At 35.3% G+C, this 26,377-nt stretch overlaps 1 protein-coding gene across 1 annotated transcript in view; it reads left to right on the forward strand.

The window, feature by feature from the left end:
• The window catches only part of LOC124369572 (unconventional myosin-Ib-like), a 94,791-nt gene extending 77,039 nt beyond the window's left edge, over window positions 1-17,752 (forward strand). The window contains 3 exon segments of the mRNA XM_046827600.1: window positions 5,855-6,044; window positions 15,457-15,673; window positions 17,163-17,752. Coding sequence (XP_046683556.1) covers window positions 5,855-6,044; window positions 15,457-15,673; window positions 17,163-17,348 — 593 coding nt within the window. The 3' untranslated portion in view covers window positions 17,349-17,752.
• Window positions 17,753-26,377: the final 8,625 nt, after the last annotated feature.

Consider the following 26,377-nt stretch of genomic DNA (forward strand, 5'->3'; position numbering starts at 1 on the left):
AAAAACACTGCAAGATAACACACTACATAGTTTAACAAAAAAAAAACATTGTTGAAATTCAATTAACACATTAATACAGTAACATCAATAAATTTTCCTTAAATTACAATAAAGCAAAATGGTATGAACGCTTTGTTTATCACAACTAGGACAAATAAAACAACATAATGAAACCAACTAAAATAGAACAAAACAATATAATTTACAAGTTCAGCCTATCCACAGGATTTATAACCCGCACAGGATAGCGTCTATCATTGTTGTTGTTTGGGAACAGCTGGCGCGGCATGACAGCTGCCGTCGCAGCCGGTGACGTGTTGCCACGATCAGCTGTTTGTTTACCGTTAGAACGGCACGACACTGAGAGGGGAGGGGAGCGAGCCACACGGCCGCTCGGCGGAGAGTGGGGACTCACTGCTATTGGCTCTCGCCCCACCACCGGCGTCATGACCGGGGGGGAAAAAGGAACTGTCATCGAAAGCGTCAGCTGATTCTACCTGTTTGTTTACATCAGCTGGCTCTCCCTGCACGGCTACAATCTGATCAATATGCCGTCTGAACACAATGCCAGACGTCAATTCAACTTCGTATATAACATTGCTGATCTGCTTAATTACCGTAGCACTAACCCATTTGTTGCGGGTGCGATAGTCCCTAACAATTACATTTTGACCAGGATAAAATAGTCTAATTTTAGTTCCAGAGAAATACTCCTTTTGCTTGTCTTGTCTTTTACTAACTGTCATTGACAGGTTAGGCCTTAATAAATCTAACCTAGTCCTTAATTGCCTATTAAACATCAACTTTGCTGGGGTCTCATTGGTGGTAGCATGAACAGCATTTCGATAATCAAACAATATTCTACTTAAAGCTATATTTACATCTTTCTTATCACGTAAAGCACATTTGATCTTATTCTTAGCATATTTGACAGAGTTCTCTGCCAAACCGTTACTCATGGGATGGTATGGAGGACTCAAAGTATGTCTGATACCATTGTTTGACATAAAATTATGAAATTCAAATGAGGAAAATGGTGGACCATTGTCACTGTGGACAGTCTCTGGCAGGCCAAACCTACTGAACAAATCTCTTAAATGATTTATGGCTACATTGGCTGAAGTGGAAGCTACAGGAAACACTTCCAGCCACTTGCTGTGCGCATCAACAATTAATAGATACATTTTTCCATTAATCGGACCTAAATAATCCATGTGAAGCCTTTGCCATGGACTTGAGGGATAATGCCACGTATGCAGCTGACACTTGCTAGGGTTATTTCTCTCCATTAAACAGGAAGAACAATTATTTGCCAAGGACACAATTTGATCATCAATATTAGGCCACCAAACATAACTACGAGCTATCGATTTCATTTTGACTATACCCATGTGGGATGAGTGAAGCTCGTCCAGCACATATTTTCTCATTTTGCTAGGCACGACAACTTTGTAACCCCAAACCAATATATTATTTACTATAGACACCTCCTCCCTCCTTGCAAAATATGGCAACAACTCCTTGTCATCCCCAGGGATGCTATTGGGCCACCCGTGCCTTACATAACCAATAACTTTGCATAAAATTGGATCTTTTAGCGTTTCTGCTTGTACATTTTCAAAAGTTAAAGACACAGAGCTTTCCAAAAGACAATGCAAATAACTGCCCTTCCAGTGGTCATCGTCGCTCACTTCCGGCTCTTTCATTGTCAGTGGTAGCCTGCTGAACGTGTCGGCATTACCGTGATCAGCTGATTTTATATATTCTATATTAAACTTGTACCCTGACAAAAATAAACTATACCGCTGCAACCTGCTGGCGCTAAACACTGACAAACCCTTATGAGGACCAAATATTGATAGAAGCGGTTTTTGGTCCGTACATAAAGTAAATTCCCTACCATACAGATATTGGTTAAATTTCTTCACGCCCCAGACAATTGCTAGAGCCTCTCAATCGATCTGGGAGTAGTTCTTTTCAGCATTAGTTAGCGTTCTAGACTGGTATGCTAATTGGTTTTTCAATACCTTCTGGTGTGACAACACTCAGGACCGCACCTAGTCCAAAAGAACTCGCGTCTACCGCCAGCTTCAACGGAAGTTTGCCGTCATAGTGCGCTAAGATAGTCTCATTACTTAGCAGTTCTTTTACTCTATCAAATGCCTGAACACATTGCCTGTTGAAATCAAATGGAACGTCTTTCTTTAATAAATTGTACAATGGGCTTAAAATGCTTGACAAATTTGGAAGAAATTTAGAATAATAGTTAATTAGCCCAATTAGCGATTTAATTTCTGTGACATTCTTTGGGATAGGTGCGTTCTTGATTGCTTCTACTTTCTTGGGATCGGTGTGCAAAACCGTGTTTGTCAATGACAAACCCCAAATACTCTACTTGGTCAGCAAAGAAAGTACATTTACTCTTTTTGACAGTTAAGCCTTTCTCATTCAACCTCTTACACACTTCTCTTAACTTCTCATAATGAGCCTTATCATTTTCAGCAGTTATTAGAATCATCATCATCATCATCGTCAGACGTTTCTGTTCTCACGGATTAGAATATCAGTTATTAGAATATCATCTAAAAATACTGCAATTTGATCTATACCCTGGAGAGTCTGCTCTATTTTCTTTTGAAAAATAGCACTTGCTGAAGTTATGCCAAAAGGGACACGGGAATAACAAAATAAACCTTTGTGTGTACTTATGGTACACAGTTTCTGAGACTCTGGATCTAACTCTAATTGGGTATATGCTTGACACAAATCGATCTTACTAAACTTCTCGCCCTTTTGCAGGTTTGCGAACAACTCATCTATTCTTGGTAACGGAAATTTTTCTACTTCTAAACAAGGGTTCAAGGTTACTTTAAAATCACCGCAAATCCTGACTGAACCACATTTCTTTAATACAGGAACTATGGGCGTACCCCAATCTGAGCTACTTACAGGTATTAACACTTTCTCATCTACTAGCCTAGCTAGTTCGTTTTCAACCTTGGCTTTCAGGGAAAAAGGTATTGGCCTAGGTTTGAAATATTTAGGAACCGTGTTTTCTTTTACTGTTAACTTTACAGGCTCGCCTTAAAAACAACCTATCTCGTCACTGAATACCTTAGGAAATTGTTTGAACAACTTGTTCTTAAGTTCAAGACAACTATCGGCATCGGTTTTACTTATCTCAAATAACCTGTCATTATTTTTAAACGAAATTTCAACCCCTAGAGCACTTAACCATTCCCAACCTATAAGTGGATGAGCACCAGACTTGATGACATACAAGTCCATTACTTTGTTTACTTTGTTATAATTAACTTCAACTTTGATCTTGCCTACAGGTGTGATAGGTTGATCCGTATAAGAGCTGAGTGTCAACTCACTAGGTTCTAATTTACACATCTGGAAATGAGAATTGTAATATACCTCACTGCAAACACTCACAGAAGCCCCTGTATCAACCTCAAACGTTAAGCTTTTACCATTAACAATTAAATCAAGCAGAATTGGGTCTACCTTGACCCTGTCAGTCACCTTTTCATTCATTCTAAATAAATTGGCTACATCATCCACAAATTGCTCAGTGTCCCCTGACACCTGATTACTGTCATCAACACCTTCTAGGTAGTTATGTTTGCGATAATTTTTGGAATTCCCAGTGCTTTTACTATCTCTAAAATTAGTCTTATCTCTATTTACATTTGTACCTTGCCGACCAGCTAACTTAGAACGACACACTTTTGCTATGTGGTTTTGTTTACCACAGAAATGACACTTCACACCTAATAACCTGTACTGTGAACGGAAATGCCCTGTGAGGCCACAACATAAACATTGCGCACTGCCACTGCCACCTGGCGGAGATCGCCGCTGCCATCCAGCAGGCCCAGATGACATGCCGCCGCTGACCTTGGCTGTCCCCCCTGCTCCCCTCCAGGCCGCTCCAGCGTTGTCGCTCCGTGCTGTCTGGGAATGCGGTGCGCCATTGCCGAATCACCCCCTCCTGGCCACCACGCTGCTCAACTGATGGATCCGCTCGGGTCTTCCGACTGATAGAGCTGCCGCCGATTTTTCTGCTTGCTCCATTGAAAGCACTATTTTGGTCGCTTGCTCGAACGTTAACGAGGCTTCCGATAAAAGTTTTTGTTTGGCACTTTCACTTCTGATGCCACTCACCAGTCTGTCTCTCAAGTAATCATTTAGCGACGCGCCAAAGTCACAATGGGTTGTCATTTTTTTCAAATTTGCAATATACTCGGCAACCGACTCGCCTTCCAACTGTACTCGCTTACTAAAACGATATCGCTCCGCGATGAAGCTAGGAGTCGGGAATAAATTTTTTTGCACAAGTTGCACCAGTTCATTAAATGTCTTTTCCGACGGTTTATTAGGAGTGCACAGGTCTCTCAACAAACTATACGTTTTTACTCCTATCACAGTTAAAAGCGTACTGACCTTTTTACCCGCGTCAATGCTATTACAGTCCACATACAGCTCAAAACGTTCAATGTATGACGCCCAGGTTTCAACTGACCCGTCATATTCCCCGATAACGCCTATTTGCACCATTATATTAGTTACAGGAAACGGTAGTTCGTCTAATTGTACTTGCCACATCAACTAGTAGCTAAAATAATTTGGTTGCACACTACACTTCCTCCCACACTAATTGGTTTGAAACTAAAGAAAATTTGTACTGTTAATCTTCGTGATGTTCACTCGCCATTTTATGATGTTCACTCGATCAAAACTGTCCTCGTGTTGTTCGCGCACGTGGTGTTCACTGTTGATGTCCAGCGGCGATGTACACTCGAAATTTCACACTAATTTCCACAAATCCTCGTCGCCATTTGTGATGTTCGTGGCCGGTGGTAATAAAACTGGGTAATAAAATTACACCAATTAAGGGAAACTATTAGACTACATCTTGGTCGGGAGGACGCGGGTTTCACGAACCGTGGGTAAAACTGGACTGAGAGAGAGCACTCGCTGCTGGAACGGTAAGGAACGTTGGCGGGGAGAATTGGCGTGACCTCAGTAGCCAATAGGATTTATTTCAACAAGTATGGTCTCATATGACGTCACATACATGTAACCGCCAACGGCCAGATTGACAATCAACATTCCTATCTTAACAAATATATTTTAGATAGCTGACTATTTATATTGGATTCAGATATGTACACCACAATGTACTCAAACATTCTAGAAGAAAATTATGGAGTTTGGGCCCAATGTAGTATGGTTCATTCTCATGCAGAGATTTAACTAAAGATTTCATCTTTGACGGGAGAAGGATTTATCAGGACATGCCTGATGTATCCTGTATGGTGTATGGTGTATTGTGTGTATGCACACGGCTTCCTGTCGGTAGTTCCATCTCATCAATGTGCAGCACAACAGCCAGTAAATAGAGTGCAATGACTTTCAATATTCTGAAAGACCAGTGACTCGCTGAAGCTGTCTAGATCTGCTAACACTGTCATGACTTTTCTGGAGCTTAAGGATCTGTTGTAGGCTGCCTTCAATGGTTTCTCCTCAGGCTGACAGGTTGTATCTAAGGTGTGATTCTAAAAGTGAATAGTAGTGAATAGTCTGCTGCAATTAGATCACTACTCCAATCAATGCTTCTTTCCTCTAAGAACAGTAGGCTTTATCATAATACCATGCAGCTCGATGATTTTTCTTCCAACACATTGGGTATAGTTGGTATTTGTGCTTTTTTCCCACTAAAATGTTGATGTATTGGTTTTGCTTTTGCTAAGAATTAATTTATTTTATAGTCAGTACTATATATAAGTCTTTTCTGTAAACATGAGATTGTTGCAATGACTCCAGAACAATCGTTTGTTATCAGGTAACCCAAAGAGGGCTTGTGTGAAAAGACCAGTAACAACAGGGACACAGTTCAAGATTGCTATTCAAGGTCTGATTCGCAATCTGACCACCAAGCAACCACACTACGTCCGCTGTATCAAACCCAATGAGCTCAAGCAACCGAGGATATTTGAGATGGCTTTGGTCCAACATCAGGTTAGATACTTGGGGTAAGTAACTCAGTATTTTATACTACACATAAAAACTTATTAATACTGTAATTTTATTTTTAGTCCAGTTAAATTAACCAAAATATCCAATACAACTAATGAATTTTTGGGAATTGATCCGTAACATAACCTGATGAACATATTAAAAGTCTCTAAATGTGAGGGTTAATGTAGCAGTTGGGAGAGTGTGCATTGCCATCCAACTCATTCTTGTTCAATCTCCACACCAGTTAAAGTGTGACTTTGCTATCATTCGCTAAGTGACTATTGCTTGGTACATTCTTTTACTCTCTGAGAATATCATAACCAATTTTCTGATCCAAGAATATGTCAATCTAATTTTATAAAATACAAACCAGAAATAATGAATGTTGAATGTTTTAATTATGAAAAGTAGGTAAGCGTTGATAGACACATAACTCGTGAAAAGGCATTTTAGATTTGGTCACATCTAGTAAACTAGAAGGGATGGTATCTTTAATCTACTTAGAGATGAGTATTATTCATGCACCTTAAGAATGAACTATTATGTCCAACCTATTTCCATTGCAGTTGACAACAGAGCTCAATGTCTTCTGTAGATACAAAATCCTGGCTGCTTTCATTACTAATTTCCAGTTTCAAACAATTGGCCTGCATACAAGAACATTCTGTTAGAGACGAACACTTGTCAGAAAACAATATTGCTTCCTAAAAACCAAAGTCTAGCATCAGTCACTTTGGAAGTGCTTGGTAAGAAGGGCCTGGAACAAACAGGCAAAAATTATGGTGTAGAAGCAGGGGTCAAACTGACCAAAACAACTTCATGTTTTGATAACGGTCTGAAGGACTAATGAATGACAGGTTCACTGCAGATACACAATAAATCTGAACAATTAATCAACTGATGACAGCCTTCCTAATTGTGTTACAACCACACACATACCATTGGCTTGCTAATTAGTGTATGCCTGATGTCAGCTGTGTCAGTTAACGGAAACCCAGCCAGGTGGACGTCTTGCTGTATGGGTATTGTGTGAGGTTGCAGCCATACGGACACTGGCAATAGTTACTGAAGTGTATTACCTAGACCTGGCAATGGTATCACTTGTACTGGTGCCTCTATTTCAACAGCCACACAGATGTTTTTGTAATGTATCCCATTTTATAACCGTCAGTCCAATTATATGTCACAATTTATTCACAAGTATTTGGAGAATTGTATAATAACAATAACATATTGTTAGTTTCTATATAAATAATATTTTTAAATAATATTTTTAAATAAAATTTATAAAAAACGATTTTTTTGAAATTCATTTTTTAAATATTTTTTTGGACAACTGCTTAGCAATAAGTTTTAGATCAGAACTGTAAATGTATAACTTTTTCTAAATTTTGTGCTAACTCCAAAAAATATATAGTCATCCTAACTTTTATCTCAAATCTTATTTGTTACATGGCTTTGCATGAAAAAGCATGTGCTGTTACTGGTTTTTTGAAAATAGGTTGATCTCTAAAAATAATCTCTAAATAAATAATATCTTTCATGTGTAAACATAATTTTATGTTATGATTGAATATAACTGGATTCCACCCTGCGTTTGCGACCTCCCTGTTAAACTGGTCTGGCATAGTGTTTGAGCAGATGGTAGGACTTAGAGTGGACTCCACATTACATTCAGGGCAAAAGAAATGGTTTTCTTTTTCAAGTTTTTACGCTCACATACGGCACACAAGTGACAGTACATGTTGGAGAGATTTTTGCAAGATCATGAGCAGGGCCAAGGGTAACACCTAGAACAACTTCTCTGTCTGACTCACAGAATTGTGAGAGGACACATACCAGGAAATCACATTTGCTACATGGTCTGTCAGGTTTTTACCATAATACCAGAATAAACTTCCTCATCACTGTGAATAGGATGATTTAAAAACAAGTTTTCTAAGATCACATGATCGGTCTCTAGAGATTTCACCCATAAACTTCAACAAAAATTATAACCTAAGAAAGCTAAATAAGAACACTCAAACACTATAAAATACAGTATTCCACAAATACTATTAGATTCATACACAAAACCTGCCACTTGGTTACAGTTTCACAACAACAACATGGCTGATGCGTATTACGTTCTTGTCAGCTGTTGGTTGAGAACGATGTTCGATGTGTATGATAATCGAAGTAAGAACAATGAATTGGTACTGTAATTAATGCTCTGCCAAATATATAAGCTTTGTACCAAATATATTATATGACCTTAAATGTCTAAAAAATTTAATGCCTACTTTGTGACGAATATTCTTTTCATGTCAGCTGTTGGGTTAAATAACCATCAATCGTAGAAACTGTACTTTCAGAGATATCAATAAAGAATTGGAATTTTAAAGTTTTCACCTCATTATACACCTCAACCGGAGTTTTTCCATTTCAAATGAGATAACGGATGAAACCGCGTATTGTCCTTGGCAGGAGATTAGATTGACATTTTGTCGTAAAGACAGTTCTCAACATACCAACCTCAAACCAATCTCATTGCAGAGGGGAGGAATCAAGCTACACAGTTGAAAAAAAATCCTTCTGGCTATTTGAACCTCCCTCGAGTATGTGCCTCATACTATATAAACTATACATGTTATGTTCTAGAATAGGTCAATATTTATGATCTTGAGAAACTGTTTCCTCAAATCCAGACATACGAGGTCCAATCAAAAAGTATCCTACCTTTTGGTTGTAACGTTAAAAACTGAAGTTACCTGAAAAAAGCTGCGCGTTAATTTTCTTCAATATAAGCACCCTGAGAAGCAACACAACGATTCCAGCGACGTTTCCACTTCTGGAAGCAGTCTTGAAAATCACTTTTTGGCATCGCCATGAGAATCAGCTGTCGTTTTTTTCATAATTGCTTCTTAACTTTCAAATCTGGTGCCTTTCAATGGTTTTTATGAGGTGGGGGAAGAGCCAAAAATCGCATGGAGCCATATCTGGAGAGGACGGAGGCTGAGGAACTTGCGGAGTGCCGTGTTTCGCCAAAAAAAGTTTGAATGAGCTGGGAAAAATGAGCTGGCGCATTGTCGTGGTGTAGCCGCCAATTTTGAGACGCCCACAAGTCAGGTCTTTTGCGGCGAATCGCATCTCGGAGACGACGTTGTACACTTAAATAGTACTGTGCATTCACAGTTTGACCCTCAGGGGCATATTCATGGTGCACAACTCTACGGTGGTCGAAAAAAACAGTAAGCATCACTTTGACATTGCTTCGAACTTGCCTTGCTTTTTTTGGCCGAGGATCCTGGGGAGACTATTATCTCGATGTCAAAAAGTCCGCATCATCCTCACATTGCAGCATGTCCTCGGCAACATCCAATCGCTGTTGCTTCTGCTCGTCTGTCAGCAATTTTGGCACAAATTTTGCGGCTACCCGGGCGCAATCCCAAGTCACCCGTTAAAATTGCTTCAGCTGATCCGAAACTGACATCTAACTCAGTACTTACTTCCTCCTACAGTCATTCGACGATTTTCACAGATCAAAACTTTTGCTTTCTCGATGATTTCCGGAGTTCGACTTGTTTTTGGTCGGGCCCGAACGCGCGTCACTTTCTGCCAAGGTTCGACCACTTTTGAAACGGTTTATACCACTCTTTAATCTGCGTAACACTCATTGCCTCATTTTTCGAATGCTAGCTGAATTTTCCGAATGGTCTCACTTTGTTTTTCTCCGAGTTTCACTCAATAATTTAAATGCAATAATGCAATAACTTTTCCACTTTCGTCATCTTCACAGTTAGAGAAACCGAATACGCGCACTTGACTTATCAGTACATACTGACCCGTCTCCGGCGAACCAGTCGGGGGATCAAGATAAGACTTTGTACCTTTTCCTATCATAGTAGGAACTATTGTCGCAACAAATCTTATCTCATTATTGGCAGCAGAAAGCCGCGATACACGACGAGGTCGGATACTTTTTTGATTGGACCTCGTACATCATGCCACGAGAATGTCCAAATTGGATATGCAGTACGCTTCCTGTATGCAAAGCTTCAACAGTTTTCAACTCAACATACGTTTTCAGATATTGATTTGTCGTGGCCTGGCATCAGGTCTCATGCTTTTCTGGTGTGTAATAATTGATAGCGCTCTCACATTACAATTGGTTTTCAACAATATTCAAGAAATGTGGAAAATAATAACTTTTTCATAACGAATTAATCCTAATGTTTTTGTGAAGGATGCCAGTGGTACTTACAGTGAAGAAGTTGATACATTCTAATGATCTTTAGTAGTGCATGTGGGACCACTACTAACATAAGTTTTATCTCTATATGTATACAGTGTATGTTTTTATAGTATTTTCTATGCTGTATTATAGTACAAAATGGCATTCATTTTTTTGGTACTGTGGGCTTTACAGGTAATAACTGCAATGTTGTTATGACTCGGGTCAAAAAGAATAGATACCCGAGTTTCAACGTTAACCACAAACTAACTAATAGAGCTTAAATTTATGGGAGTTACATTAAACTTAAGCTTGTTTATTTCTAACGCCCTAGACGTTTAAAGCAAATTATTTTATAAACAAAAATCAAGTTTTGTGTTTGTAACAATGGAAAAAGGTGCTGGTTTTGGTGCTTTAACCACTAAATTGCAATTTTGAAAGTTAAATTATTCATTGTTAAACCTGTCATTGGAGGCCTAATGCTCATATGAAAAGCTGTTGGTAAATGTTCCAATATATTAAAACAATATTTAATTACTACGGCCTCCTCTTGCACTTAATAACCTGAGTGTACCATGCATGACCGCTGCAACATCACCCTCGACAATTTGCGGTGTTCCGAGCAGATGCAAGCCGCGGAAAATGAACCAAAATCTGTTTAATTAAGTTTAAAATGGTGTTAAAACTATAGTTTTTAAATTATATTTACAAAAATAAATTACTTTTAAACAAAAATAATGACTATAAGCTGAATAATGTAACCAATGCCGATTTTATTTAACCGAACCTGGCTGAGAATAAAAGTTAAAATAGTTTACAATTATTTTGAAATGTCAGACTTTTGTAAAAGGTTTTGCATAACCAATCTAAGTAATTTTTTAATGATGTCTATTGAAGGTACTAATAGGAAGGTCCACTTCATTGAGAATTAACATTAGCATTTATAAAACAAAGAAGGGTACAGATTGAATGATGTCTGTAGGGTCTAAATAGTTTTTTTTTCTTAATAAACTGATGTTAAAAGTAAGTTTTATAAAACATAACCATACTATTTAATTTTATTTTGTATTTTAACCTGAGAGAAGACTTTGTTTTTTGTATATTTTTACAGCAAATAAAAAAAATGTTGTTTTCTAACAATACTGCTTTTAGAAAAACCTTTTTACAAAAATCGTTTGGTTATTGAGTTTTTAAATATTTTAAGAACAGTATATTTATCAATGTAAATATTGGTTCTGAAGACTGCAGACTGTTTTTCAATAAATGTTATTGTAATCTTCACGGAATACCAATACTATTAATAAGTGCTGCAAGACAAACATTTTTGCTAAAAAGTCTAAAGAGCTTTTAGCCTTTTTGCTAAGAAAATTTTCCATCTCAGCTTAAACCCTTCAAGACATCTATAAAATATATTAAGTTCAAAATTTTACTATAAATATGCTATAAGAGGTAAATACAAAAAAATATAAAGCAGGGGATTTTAGTTTAAATTAGCATTTTTATTTATACAAATCATAATATAACTATTTACCATACTGTTGATTTGATAAAAATTTAAATTCACAGTATAATCTAAGAAAACTGAAAAATTATATAAACTACTAATTATTACAGCATTTTCTTGTCTAAGATTTCGTAGATAAAGTCTATCATCGTATCTTATCATCTGGACAGACAATGGATAATTGGTTATGGTTCTGTAGGAGGTGAACTCAGCAAGACAAAGTGAGCCCCCCTCCCTCTGCTGTGGTATCTAGGTTGTCTAAAAATATTTCCTAGTCAACTGCAATAAGCACAGAGTGTCACCTGCCATTCCGAAAGCTTTTTGTGAACTAACAAACTTTCCTAGAGACACAATGTATAATTTAAGATGTAATCGTCTTTGGCGTTTCGGTCAAAGTCTATCATTGGAATCCAACGTCTGCGCTGTGGGAAGGGTTTAAAAAATATGCCCTTGCCGTGTGATTCGGTCAAGGTGACACAGCTGTCTTATCGCATCGATAAGGATCAGCTGACAAATAGTTTAGAGTTGGTGGATTGGAGTGACGTTTATCAGCAGATTAATGCATCGTTGGCCTTTGACGCGTTTCACAATAAATTAAATTCCATAATTGCAGATTCAAAGAGTGTCATAACAATTAAAAAATCCAAACGTCGTTAAACTTAAGCCATGGATTAATTCAGCTACCTGTAGGCGTATTAAAATTAGAAACAATCTGTTTAAAACAAACTTAAGAAATATATCCTAATGACGAGGAAAAACAGAAACAATTTAGGGAATTTAGAAAACAAGCTGCAAAATGATATACGTGTTCTAAAAAATAACTACTATTCGGAACTATTAAATAAATTTAATGGTAATCCTAAAAAAAACATGGAGTATTGTTAAAGATATTTACGGGCCAGACAAAAATGCAATAATTCTGCCATAAATTTAAATGTAAATGGTAATATAATTAATGACTCTGAAATAGTGGCGAATGAATTTAACAATTACTTTTTATCCATTGCTGGTGAACTAAGTAAATCAATTAAGAAACCAAATAATAATGACTATAATGATATTAAGAATTGCTTTAAGAAACAATGTAGCACCAAATCAATGTTCTTAACCCCTGCAACCTTAGATGATCTCAGGATAGCAGTTGTTTCTTTGAAGATTGGTACCGCTGCAGGCCTTGATGGTATTGGCACCTCACTGATTAGAGAAATGTGCAATAATATTGCTAATGTTCTACTTTTTATAATAAATCTTAGCCTTGAAAATCGGGGGCATTTTCCAGACAAATTAAAAGAAGCTCTAGTTATACCAATTTTTTAAAAACGATTCTAGAACCTCTCATAGCAATACAGACCAATATCTTTACTATCCTCTTTTGCAAAAATATTTGAAAAAATTATGAAACAAAAAATTATTAAACTTTCTCCAAAATACCAAATTTTTTAGTATAAATCAGTATGGATTCAGACAAGGTATGGGTACTGAAATGGCTTTGCTTGAATTCATGGATTAAAGTGGGCAATGGGATCAACAATGGGAAAAAAAGTTTCAGGACTATTTCTAGGACATTACAAAAGCGTTCGACACAGTGGACCATGAAATTCTCTTAAATAAATTATATGATTGCGGAATACGAGGAACTGCATACAGATGGTTCAATAGTTATTTGTCGGGGAGGAAGCAGTGTGTTAAAGTCAGTGACAGTATAAGTCAATTAGGTGAAATTAATTATGGAGTACCCCAAGGGTCAGTTTTGGGCACAGCCTTGTTTTTGATTTATGTAAACGATTTGTGTAACGGCAATTTTTGTGGTAGAGTGACTGCATTTGCTGATGATACCGCTTTGTGCTACGTTGAGAATTCATGGGAAGAGATCGAGGGAAAAAATAAATTTAGATTTAAAGAAAATTGAGGTGGTGGTTTGCTGTTAATAATATTGATTTTAAGCCCACAAAAAAACTAAATATATAAATTTTTCTTTAAAAGGACGGGCACATTTTTCAAATAAAATTATTTACAAATGTCTAGATTGTATTAATCAGTAATGTTCAATGTAATAAAGATTGTAGTTTAGTTTTAGAGGAAGAATCCCTGAAGTATTTGGGGTTATGGCTGGATAGGAATTTAAGTTGGAAAACTCATATATCAAAATTAAAACAAAAACTTAATAATGTCATAAGAATATTCTATTTTTTGAAAAATGTTTGTGATAAAAAGCTCTTAAGAATTGTTATATTTTTCCCTAGTTAACAGTAGACTGGAATATGCAATTTCGTGTTGGGGAGGGACGTTACATCTTCAAATTTAGAAACTTTTAATTACTACGCAGAAGCACTTTATAAGAATTAATTATGAATAAAACGAAAAACTGAATCATCATATCCATTGTTTTTATGCTTGAATATACTACCTTTAAGATACCTGTTTTTATTTAAAGTCCTAAAAATTTTCTTTATGAGAAGCCAAAACTATAAGCCTACAAATGAATATAAATTAAAGCTACGAAACGCAAACGATTTATTAGTACCAAAACCTTTTAATACCTTTTTTACAAAGACATTTTTCTATATGGCACCAAGAATGTTCAATCTGTTACCACAAACAATCAGAAATGAAAATTCGTTAAATGTATTTTTAAAACATCTTAAAAAATGGCTTCTATCATTTGTAGATATTGAACCAATATTATTTAAGTTTGATACTTAAATGGTTACGTAATGAAAGTTTTATTTGTTTATCCTCCTCATCTATTTTTATGGAAAATGTATTTATTTATGCAAAGACAAACATTTATTTATGCTTACTCTCCTTAGTTATATTAATTTTGTAATTGTATTTTTTGACTTGTGTAATTGTATATATAGGCTCTTATAAATTATCTGAAAATTATTTATAGTATTTCTAGCTAAGCGGAAAGTAATTATGATTTCAATTGGTGATTGTAAACTTGTATAATATATTGAATGTTTATTGTATTTGCTTGAGTTGCTGCTATATTTTTTTTCAGTTAATTGAAAGTGTGTAAAATTCTCCAATCAGGCATGCCTGGGAGATTATATCTTTATTTCTCAGCTTTACCCTATTGTGTGCATGTTGTATTCATATGGCATAAGAAATTATATTGTATTGCATGTAATTTTGAAGAAAATAAAGATTATTATTATTATTATTTATATTTTTTGTATTTGCATACCAGGTCACATCACCACTGCTATATGAACAGCCAGCACTATTCCATTGACCCTCTCTCTGTTGCTCTGGTATCATGTAGCAACAATGTTTTTATGTCTAAAATGTGTTGACAGTTTTGGCACAGGTTTAACATAGAGTCCGTCGTGTGTGATACTGTGGTGTTTTATGGAGTTACAAGTGCAGGGCGTACCAGAAGGTTTGTAGTGTTCAGGAAGACAGTCACCAGATTTGTATTGAGTACAGTATTTATTGTACTCCACCTACAGTGGTTATTGGGAAGATTTTCTGTTTTTACAGTATATTAAGTGTTAAGTGCAGTGCATTTTTATGTTTTTGTAGTATTTTCGATGTTATATTGTAGTATGAGATGGCATTTCATCTTTTTGCATTGCAGGTTTTACAGTTACAACTGCACTGTTGGTGTGAAAACAACAAATTTATATGCACAAAAACTATCCTCTAAGCTACATATTCTTTGAAGCCATATTTCCACTTTTGATCATGCACTTCTGTATTGCAGGCTCCTGGAAACAGTGAGAGTGCGTCGGTGTGGTTTCTGTTTCCGCTTGTCTTATTCTCAGTTCCTGGCCCGCTACAAGATGCTCTCACTGCAGACTTGGCCCTGTTGGCTCGGCACTGCAGTCGAGGGTGTTAGCTATCTGCTGCGAGATCTTCCCATCCCCCCTGCCGAGTTTGCCTTTGGAAGGACCAAGATATTTGTTAGGAGTCCTAGATCGGTATGTTGTGACTCACATATGAGAGAAAACAGGTTTTCAAGTGTAGATGAACATTAGTACTATAAGTATATGTAAGAAATTCTATACCAGATGTAAGAACAATGACAATAATGCTTCTGTTTACACAAAGCAGCAATAAATTTCTGAGATTCATGGTCTGTATTAGATAACACTTTAATTTAATAAAGGTGAGATATTTTGTACCTGTATGATCAGTTGATTAACTCACAATAGATAACTGTTGCTTTTATAAATATGTCTAATGGTGGCAGAAAAACATAGTTTTCAGTTATGTGGTATGTGGTTTGCTTAATGGAATAAAAGCGTATAAGGATATTCTTATTCAAACCTCATTTTAGCTGTCATCCTATGTCAGGCTCAGTACAGTTTTAGTGTTATTGGTAAAGTAAAAAAATTCAAATAAACAAGATTTTATTTTGGAATTCCTGAGTATTGATTAGTTATTCTAGATGATAGTAATAAAAGCAATAGCAGAAATATGAAATAGCAGGAATAATATCTCAATATGAATATGATACATATGAAATTCATGTATAATTTGTGTGTGTGTGTGTGTGTGAGTGCACGCATTTTGTATAACATCCAAACTTTTTAAAAGAAGCAATAAGTTAAATCTATAAACTCAAACATTTAAAAAAATACCGATAAAAGAATTTCTTAAGGTTTAAAAAAATTCTTTACTCTATTAGTAATTTCAAAAAGTCCTTTATATATGAATGTTTGTGTATATGTCTTTTATAAATTCGTTAACTATTTGACAGATTATTATGAAATTATGTATGTTTATAAGAGAAGGTTTATATGATGTAACTGACCACCAGGCAAAAGTTTTAAATGTCCCTGCACATTATAAACTGCAATTATGAGACAGTTACGTATATCAAATAGCCAAACACTATTTGAAGGTGCTAAGTTATGATGTTTGTCTATAAAATAAGTTTCTGGTTGAACGTAAAGCTTAAGTCTTAGACCACTTTATAATAAAGTACATGCACATGTACAATGGCTATAAACATACACTTTTGACGGATTTTCCTGATCGTGGCAACAAGACAAATTCTACATCGGCATTGGAAATATAATTCACTTGAACCAGAAGTGCTCATATACAGGTAAAGCATACGAAAATCGTGCAAAGCCGCTATTTTATAAAATGAATGATCCAAGAGGTAAAAGCCAATTTGTCTTTTGAATCTAGTACACAAGTGAGCATACAATTATTTGGCAGAGTATTCCATAATTTTGGTCCAAGAGATAATGTTACAAGTATTGTACAAAGAGAAATGTGACAATTAATAATTAAAGATAACTTAATATATAACATTTGATTGATTCACATTATTTTACTCTAATATTTATAGTAACTTGGTACAAAAAACATCACAGACTCCAGGATTATTGAAAGATAACACAGTTTGGATTAGATTAATACACTCATTTTTGTTTCTAAATACAATTTTCTGTCCAGGTTTTCGAATTAGAAGAATTTAGAAGAGAAAGACTAGAAGACTTAGCAACTCTTATACAAAAGATTTGGAGAGGTTATAGGCAAAGAAAGGATTTTTTAAGAAGGAGAAGAAGCCAAATTATCATTGCAGCTGCCTGGAGGAGCTGGAGAGTAAGGCAACCTAGTTTGTTTACTTTTTATTTTTAATGTGCAACACATCTGAATTTTGTTCGCACTTTTTGATACAAACTCACATTGCACTTCTTGCCATTTTAATTTGCAATAATAGTAAATGCAGTTTTGCTTTGCTTTTGACACCCATAGACTAATTCACAGATTATGTTACAAATTTTGTTTTTAAATAAATTTTTGTCACTTTTTAAAACTAATAATTTATGATTTCAATTTGTGAACGGTATTCCTGATAGATTGTGTATGTGGATCCAGAATTGATTGATTGTGAAATGAATCGCTCCCTTAAGGAAGGGGGATTTTTTCCAATTTTAGCCTGAACACAATTCTTAGTTCAGAAATAGCTCCACCGTACTTTAATGTAATGTACTCACTGTCACTTCCACTCAACTCTACCTGAGACAAAAAAATATCGTTAGCTGGATATCCCCCACCCCCCCCCCCCCCCACCCCCCCCCCCCCCCACCCCCCCCCCCCCCCACCCCCCCCCCCCCCCACCCCCCCCCCCCCCCACCCCCCCCCCCCCACAGGCTTTTTAGAGTAGTATCTTTTTGACATTATTCAACCTACAGAAGCCATTTAAACAGCATCCTTGAAAGTTAAATATCTTTTTAGATTTCAAGGAGTTGTTTTATTTTCTTCCTGGTCAATTGGTACAGCTAACGAAGCAATGCTTTTCTGTATTAACGCTTGAAATGGCCTCAATCACTTCCCTGGTCAATGGATTGAAGGATTGAGGTAGCATTCGTGACAACAGAGAAAATCACTCTTAAACTTTCCATTCTTTTCTCTCAAGTGAAAGGTTTTGAGGGATGAGTCAGCGCGTTTATCAATTACCAATAGCACATTTCCAGTATCCCCCATATAATCCATATGGAAGGTGTTTTTTTAACCTGTGGGATGAATTACACAGTATACCCAATAAATATTTTAGTATCCTATCCAACGAGTTTTTTTTGTTGGTTTTTATAGATAAACATGGAAGTTTTTTTTTAATCCTTTTGAAGGCATCGTGGATTTCATAGATTTTCCCAATGAGCAAGCAAAGGTAGGCCCTGTGCGCCCCGTGGTTTGTTTCCGCATAACCCCCAATAGCTGTTATGCGGCGACTTGCTGGCTTTAAATCCAAGGCACGCTTGCCATTTCTGTTTTAGAAACAACGGATTTGGTTGGCAGTTTTCTTCCTATATAACCCAGGGGTATTCGTCTGCATTTTAGACGTTACTGGTCGTTATATCCCTCGTCTACAACCAAACAACTTAAAAAATGTTTTGTTTTGACTCTTTTCAGCAGCATCAGTGTTAGTTGACAGATTTGCCCCCTGTACCGTCCTATCTCTCGAATCCCATGCATATGGCCTACATTTAAAACCGCTTCAGCCAAACCAGTGGAAAGCTTTTAAATCGTTACCACCCCCTAGTTTGTTGTTTCATGTTCCAATGCTTTTTTCCTAATGCTAACCAAAAAGACCACTTAAATTGGTCGGCCTCCTTGGCCTCTTACCTGCATAAACCACGTGTAATCTGGGCAGTGTACAAGTCCTGATTTTCTTCTGTTGTCACAGTTTATCTAATGCAAGCTGTCATCCTTCCGACTGTCTAGTACACACGCAAATTCCTGTGATAGATTCTCTGTTTCTTTTTGATGTCAGTTAGTTGTTGAATTCCCGATGCCAAAACTCCCGAGCATAAGCTTACAGCACTTGCGCCTCTTTTTTAATTGAATCTAGAATTTTTAAGTGTTGTCCAGATAATCAGAGAGCAAAACACATTTACGTTTTGGCCGACATTGCCTAGAATTCACAACAGCACAACGGAGTAGAGTCGATAGCACACAGGTTTTTTAAAACAACAAATGGTTTCAGTGGCACCAATAGTGGACGGGGGGTGGTTAGGTGGATCGTGAAAACAGTGGGAAACGTAACAACACAACAACAGTTTGGAACTGGTGGATTTGTGTGCGATCGCGTGCAGCACGCCTACCTGCATGTGCTCCTTTGACCGGCCGTCGTCCTTTACTCTTGTATGAACTTTACGTTGATTTTCAACAATACAATCCGATGCCAACGTATGCGAAGGAACAAGTGGCTAGGATGCAAAAACAAGAGCACACAACACCATTCTAGGATCGGGTGACAATAAGAGGCCTTCATTAATCCATAATATACGACACAAAGGTCGACATAAGGGGCTGACCAAACGTAAAAATTTCAGCGTGGATTTGGCTTTCGGTTAAACCTGACGATTTGGTAATGATCGACTTTCCAGATAATCGAACGCTCTAGCTGTTACACTCTTATGATTAGTTGTGTTCACCTATAAATTACTGCGCGATGAGTCACGGCTTACCAATCACGGAAATTGTCGGATCTATTTTAAGTTATGTTCGATGTAATGTATTAGTGCGCAAAAGTAAAACCAACGGAATGTAGTGGAATATGAGCAAATGCATCTAAAGAAAACACTTTGTTCAATTAAATAGATGCTTTAACTCCTAGGACCGTAGTGAATACGCGACCGCCGATTTAAGAGGGTATAAGACAAGTAATATAAGATCCGTGTTATCATTTAAGAAGAAATCAGTTTTCATTCTAATAAATTTGTTCAATCAACCAATAGCATGTCTGAAAAGAAATGATTTTTTCTCCATTCTTTCTAGGAGCAAAACTAATGAGACGGTTGAGGAAACTTCCTAAATTATCAATGCGGTTGTTCGAGCACATGGCGAGAAAAGTGGATTCTCGTTGATCCGCCTCCTGATGATGCGGGAAGTCGTTTACTGGGTTATAATAGACGCCAGCACTTAATAGGGATGGTAAGAATTGAAAGCGATCGTTATATATTACAGGAATGAAGAACCTTACAAAGTCTTACGGCGGGTAGCCACATCTTGTTCCAGTACGCTTCTCTTCTGAACTTTATTTAGATTAACATTTTTGAATTGAGAGTCGGTGCGTAATGCCAAATTTTGTTGGACCACCTCGTGTCAAGAATAAAAATTATCATGGGTAATTTCACAACAACTTTTATTTTCAAACTATTCTAAAATTATATAAGTCGATTACTAGTGCACTTGAATATATCTTGTTGTAATCATCGTGTTTGTTCTTCGAATCCGGATTACAAAAAAGTATCCGAGCTATGAATGTTCAAAATTTGCAGTTTGTTTAATAAAAAGCGCCAAAAGAGAGATATGAGTGATATAAAATGCTGAAACATTATTCATAGTAAACCAGTTTTATATGTAAGAATTCGCAGACATAAACTAGCTAAATTTTTAATACTAATTTATGTTTATTGTTAACCGCTCTATAGTTACTTAGTTTGTGGTCACCTTTTCAAATTCTGGGGAAATATATATATATACTTTTTGATTCGATAGTAGAACACCAAGTGTATAGCTCTAGGTTCTTGATTTTCCACGAATCTATAGTGAAAATAAATCTCTTTAAACTTAACTACTTTGTTAAATATTATTCTTAATAGTCACTGTTTCAAATTTTTGTTTTAGTTAAATAAACTTCATATAAAACCTGTATTTTGTTTGCTAAAGAGTTTAAATGTTATCTCTGTCATAACGTCTTACTAGTTGATTGGTTGTATAGTGGTTTTTAGACTGCAAACTTTATACCTACTCTGGCCCTCCAAATTTCACGCCCCCTTATATTAGTTCAAAAGTACTCGCTAAAATAAACCAATTTTAGGACCTAATATTTTCAAACGATTTCCCAAGGGAATGCTTTCCCGGTCCCCCCTTTACCCGTTCTGTGGGGTGTTTCCCATAGCAACACCTCTAATGGTGTTTCCGGACCACTCCCCAGAGAATATTTCTAGGTGCGACACTGCGTCCAATTTCTATTGGAAGAAGTTCCAGCTCGTGGAAACTTAAACTTTGCTTTTATATTCATTTGATGCTTCCCTGTATTAATGTCAAGTATCTCGAGGCGGGAACATGTGACATAAATTTCGTAAAAATCAGAATAGTTTCTGTACGGATCTGTGAAGTAGAAGCCGAGTGTTCCGCGTATAGTTTTAAATCTGATATTAATGGAATTTTCATTTAGTATGGATATTTAGTTGAACCTAGCTCTGAGATTTGGTTATTGTGTTTCTGAAAACTATTGGTGTCTTCAGAAAACTTTCATGGCACTTGTCCTGAAACATTTCTCCCTAAACGGGAAATTTTGGTAAACACCTATCTCTCTTAGCAGGAGGGGGTTTCCTATCTTTGCTCAAAATTGAAGAACAGCTATACTTCCTCGAAATTTGTAGACATTGCATGAATCTTATTTCGCACAAATAGTAAAAAATCTGTGATGTTTATCATGCGATTGTTTGCCTATAAGAATAAATATACATGTTTTGGCAAAGTATTATGCATGGCGTATGTCCTAGTTACATTTGTATACTGGTTTTGTAATCCATTACGTTCGACTCTAACCATTTGATTTTGCTCCCAACGTTAAGAACGCTAGTAGTTCTGAAGAAACACGTAATGTAACGTTATAAAATATAGAAAGCATCATTTAAACCAGACACCCACATTGCGGACTGCCTAGGTAGCAGTAATGTATCCCTCAATACCTACGGCGGTCAAATAGTATGATGATACTTTTAGCTGTAGCAGGGTTGGTAAATTTGTACATGAATCTCTCACTGCTCACCATGATGATTTTTATCGACCTGGCTTAGCTCAGTTTATCTGAATTAGTAATCAATCAGGATTGCCTAAAAATTCTATTTATTTTGATAATTACTGTTACGGTTTTATGTACCTGCCCATTAATTTATTCAATAACCAAGAGAGAAATATAAATTATATCATTAATATTTCCATTCTTCGTTATTGGATGAATTATTGTTATTTTTGAAATGATTTTCACTCCATCGTCATCATGGAAAATGCTTATGTTGTTACATTTATTACTGTCAATTCTAATTTTGTTATGAATACTTCTATATATTGTTATAATATGTATTGATTGTTATTCTTAGGTGATATATTATAGACTACATAATCTACCTCGAAGATTTGTTAGCTGCTCATATCCTTTTTATTAATTTGTTTTCTGCCATTTCTAATCTCTTATCGTCAATTTAAGAAAGGGCCAGTGAATAAAGCTACATGTTAATTCTTTTACTTTCCTGGCTATAGTTATTAGCTGTGTCCCCTTGAAATGGGTTGGAATTATTTGCTTGTGTTTTTCGGTTGCCTTATCATAGATCCGTTATAAGTGATGAGGAGGTGTAGCCAATGAAATAAATAACATAAAAATATCACATTAATTTAGACAAAACACGGTAACGTTTGTAAAGTATGGTTCGCGTGGAAAACCAGTGTATTTTGTATTAAGTTACTCACATATAAAGCTGGCTAGATACGATTGCTGGTAGATAGCCAGGATAATTTCCAATTCAGTACGAAGGCTAGTGGGATTGTGTTTACCAAATCCCGCCCTAGGGAGCTTCCCCTATTGTTATTTGAATTCCAATGCCGTTCAAAGAGTCTGTAGGGAGACAGAAATTACCGGAGTAAGTACCAGTGGTTCTCCCCGTGATAATGCTGCCAATTTAAAATTAGTAACGTTCTTTAATCATTCTCATTTTAGAACAAATAATTAACAAATTTGTTTTGATTGAGGCGTTAATATTAAAATCGTTGAAAAATGCTAGAAACGGAAAAGTTAAATAATAAATTTAAAATAATAAAAAATTAGTTCCTTATATGCCTTCAGATGATCGTTTTGTCATGTAATGTTACGGTTTTTATTCAATTTGCAAAAATCTTGAAAGTTTCTTATCACACACTAAAGCGTAACCATGTAAAAAATTATTTGATGTCAGGTATTAAAGTTGGTTTGTTGTCCTGTTTTTGTTGAAATAGACATTTTTAAACTTTGTAATAAAAGTTCCAAAAAGGTTTCTTTCTCTACACCTTTCTTGAAAAAAACTAATTGTTAAAAACACTTTTATGACAAATATTTAAAAACTAACAGTTACCCGTTGCTTAAGTAAGTAAGTTTTCTTCTTTCCAAGATCAAGAAAATGTTTTGAAATATAATTTTATGGTCAGTTTAATAACTCCGGTAATTAAGTATCTTTTGTTCCAAAAAGCTGATTTTGCACTCTCTCCCGAACAAGAAAAATATACATACAATACGCAGACTTTGAAAAGCCTACTTGTGTCAAGTGCAGTTTGAGATAGGCTTCAAAAACGTTTTTAAATCGTATCGTAAAAGTTAGACAACATTTTCTCTTATATAAGCACCGCTAGCAGTTTACCCACTGATTTGCATGCAATTTAAGTATGCGTTGCACCGTTTATAACCAACCCCCATCCCCCCTGCTGTTTGGAGTGAAACTTATATTTCCAATGCCTACGTTTTGACGACCAAGAAAAATACCATAAAAAGTTTTATAATTGTGGCCATTGTAATTTAAAATAGTTTTTAGGTATTTTTTTATTCCATTGTTATATTTTTTTGTTGTGATTCTGATCAAGAAAAAATATATAAACACAGGTAAAGAGAAGCCTACTTCCGTCAAACGAAAAACTAAGAACGGGTTTTATTTATATATTTTAAATAGATATTACAATTTTTAAATATATGTAGAAATTTTAGAACTGGTAATAGGGTACATTCGTTCAAAAGAACAGTCCAGTGAACCTTCATCTAGAATAGATCCTTGCCGTTCCTACTTCGAAGAGGAGTCTTCGCAGTTACATACTGACCCTACTTTATATTTTTAAGACAAATTCTAAGGGTAGATTAGTACTTACACAATCGCTAAAAGCTAAAACGGCGTTAACATTATGATTAAATATTAAAAACTTTACCTTCACTATAAACGTAAAACAAAATGGAAAACAATAAACAAATATCTATACAGAACAGCTGATTACATTTGACAGGCTCATTTCAATTGGATATTGCAGAAATGACCAAGAAGATGGATATTTTGTCACTTTAAAGACCAGTGGGGCGTAGTCCCGAAAGGATTTTACGAAATAAGATAGGCCTATGTTCATCCTAGGGACCTATATAAAATGTCCATGTAAAATTTCAGTACAACCGGTTTTTTTTTTTCCAAGAATTACTTTTAAACGTGAAAGTGTAACAAACTTACTTTCGGCATCTATAATATTATTATGAATGAATTAAAATCAATAACATTTCTTATCTTTTCTTCATGCCGTTATTCTATAAGAAATACGATTGACAAATCAATTACCAACAAGTTTACATAAAAAGTGGAGGAAGTTTCACATTTAGATGTCTTTTATACACTTAGTTTTAACAATAGTATTTTTATGGTTTTGAGAATATTACGAGATTTATATTAATAAAAAATACGACCATTTTTAATTAATACAAACCAGGAACTTTATGATCCACGATTTTAAGTCAATACCTCACAATATGATAAGATAATGTGGAATTATGTAACAAAAACATACAGAGAGATAGACGAACACAACTGCGGGCTCTAGTACATCATGTTTACATAAACTAATTTGGTCATTTTAAATGAGTATAGAAATTCACATGCTGCAGTAATTGGCACACTTTCAAAGAACACCCGAATAAGATGTAAATACAACTTACCAATTGCGATCCTAATTATAACAATTTCTCATTCTACATAACGAAGGGGCGAAACCAATGGCACTACAGAAATAAAAATTTGGTCCAATAATTTTACCAATTTTTTATCTTCCTTAACAAACCCCTACTATTGCACCAATAACTTATTACATCTATTTTCATGTTTAGTATGCATAATAGTATAAAAAACGCAACAGAATCGAAATGTAATTTTTTCTTGGCCGCACACTAATCAATTAAACAAATATAATCAATTAATTAAACTTTTAACAAGATTTATAATATTTACTAAATAACACACCCATTAAACGTATAAACTGAGAAGCTCAGTAATTTCTATAATTGTTATATAATAAATTTCAACTCATTCAAAATTATTTATTTAAAACACTTATCTTGGACTGCACCAAAAGTTAATACTACATGCTTGTTAGCAGTTAATAAGTTTAATTGAGAATTACTTAAACAAAATACTGAATACTTTTCTTAAGAATGCAGCATAAATAGATTGGATCCTGCTCCTATCATTCAACCATATTATTTATTTAATAATTGATAATACTCTTTTTAATTTACCAAACTTATTAATTAGTTTTGTCTTGTACCATGCCTTTTTATATATGACGTCTGCTTGTGTAAATAAATAAATTAAGATTTTATTCATCATATTTTATGTTTTTGTAAGGGTTTTAATACTTAGTTTTTAAATCTCAAGAAGGATTATCTTTGTGGATACAATTTTTATGCCAATGAAATATTAATTTAGAGATTGCAGGAAAAAAAATTTTGTATCTTTAGGGTTTTGAGTTTATAAATAACGTATGGTCAGTTTTTGTACTATGGCTTCTTTTCACAAGACAATGTTTTAATTAAATAATTTACATACAGAAATATTTCTGCGCCTGCTTTAAACCAACGCAAAATCCGTCGCGATGCTGGCAATGCATATTGGTATTTAATAAGTTCAGGTGCTGAACTTCAAAATGCACACTGTACCCTGTATATACCCATCTTGGCACTTTATACTTGTTCATTTTAATCTTACTTATGTACAATGAAGTAAAAATAGCAGAAAGTTTTAATACAACGCAACTTTTCATCTCTAGGCAAAATATTCGTACATTTTTAACTGTTTTTATACAACGTCGGCTGCTTGTGCAGCTTATAGTGTTACAAATCTAGCCGACTTCTTTAACTAAATTGGTCAAAGTAAGAAACTTAAAGTGCAACTGTTAAAGGTTAAAACAATAACATAAAATTAAAAACAATATAGATTCCTTTTAGCTTCTTTTCCTTAATAAAATAAATAGTGTATTTATAAATAGCAATTTCCATTTCAAAAAACGCGTATTGAAAGAAATATTGATTAGCATTTTGATATAAATATTTCTGCAAATAGCAAAAATGTAAAATTATTTTTTGAAATAACCATTGACGT

This window comes from Homalodisca vitripennis, chromosome X, assembly GCF_021130785.1.
Source record: "Homalodisca vitripennis isolate AUS2020 chromosome X, UT_GWSS_2.1, whole genome shotgun sequence".
Classification (NCBI taxonomy): Eukaryota; Metazoa; Arthropoda; class Insecta; order Hemiptera; family Cicadellidae; genus Homalodisca; species Homalodisca vitripennis.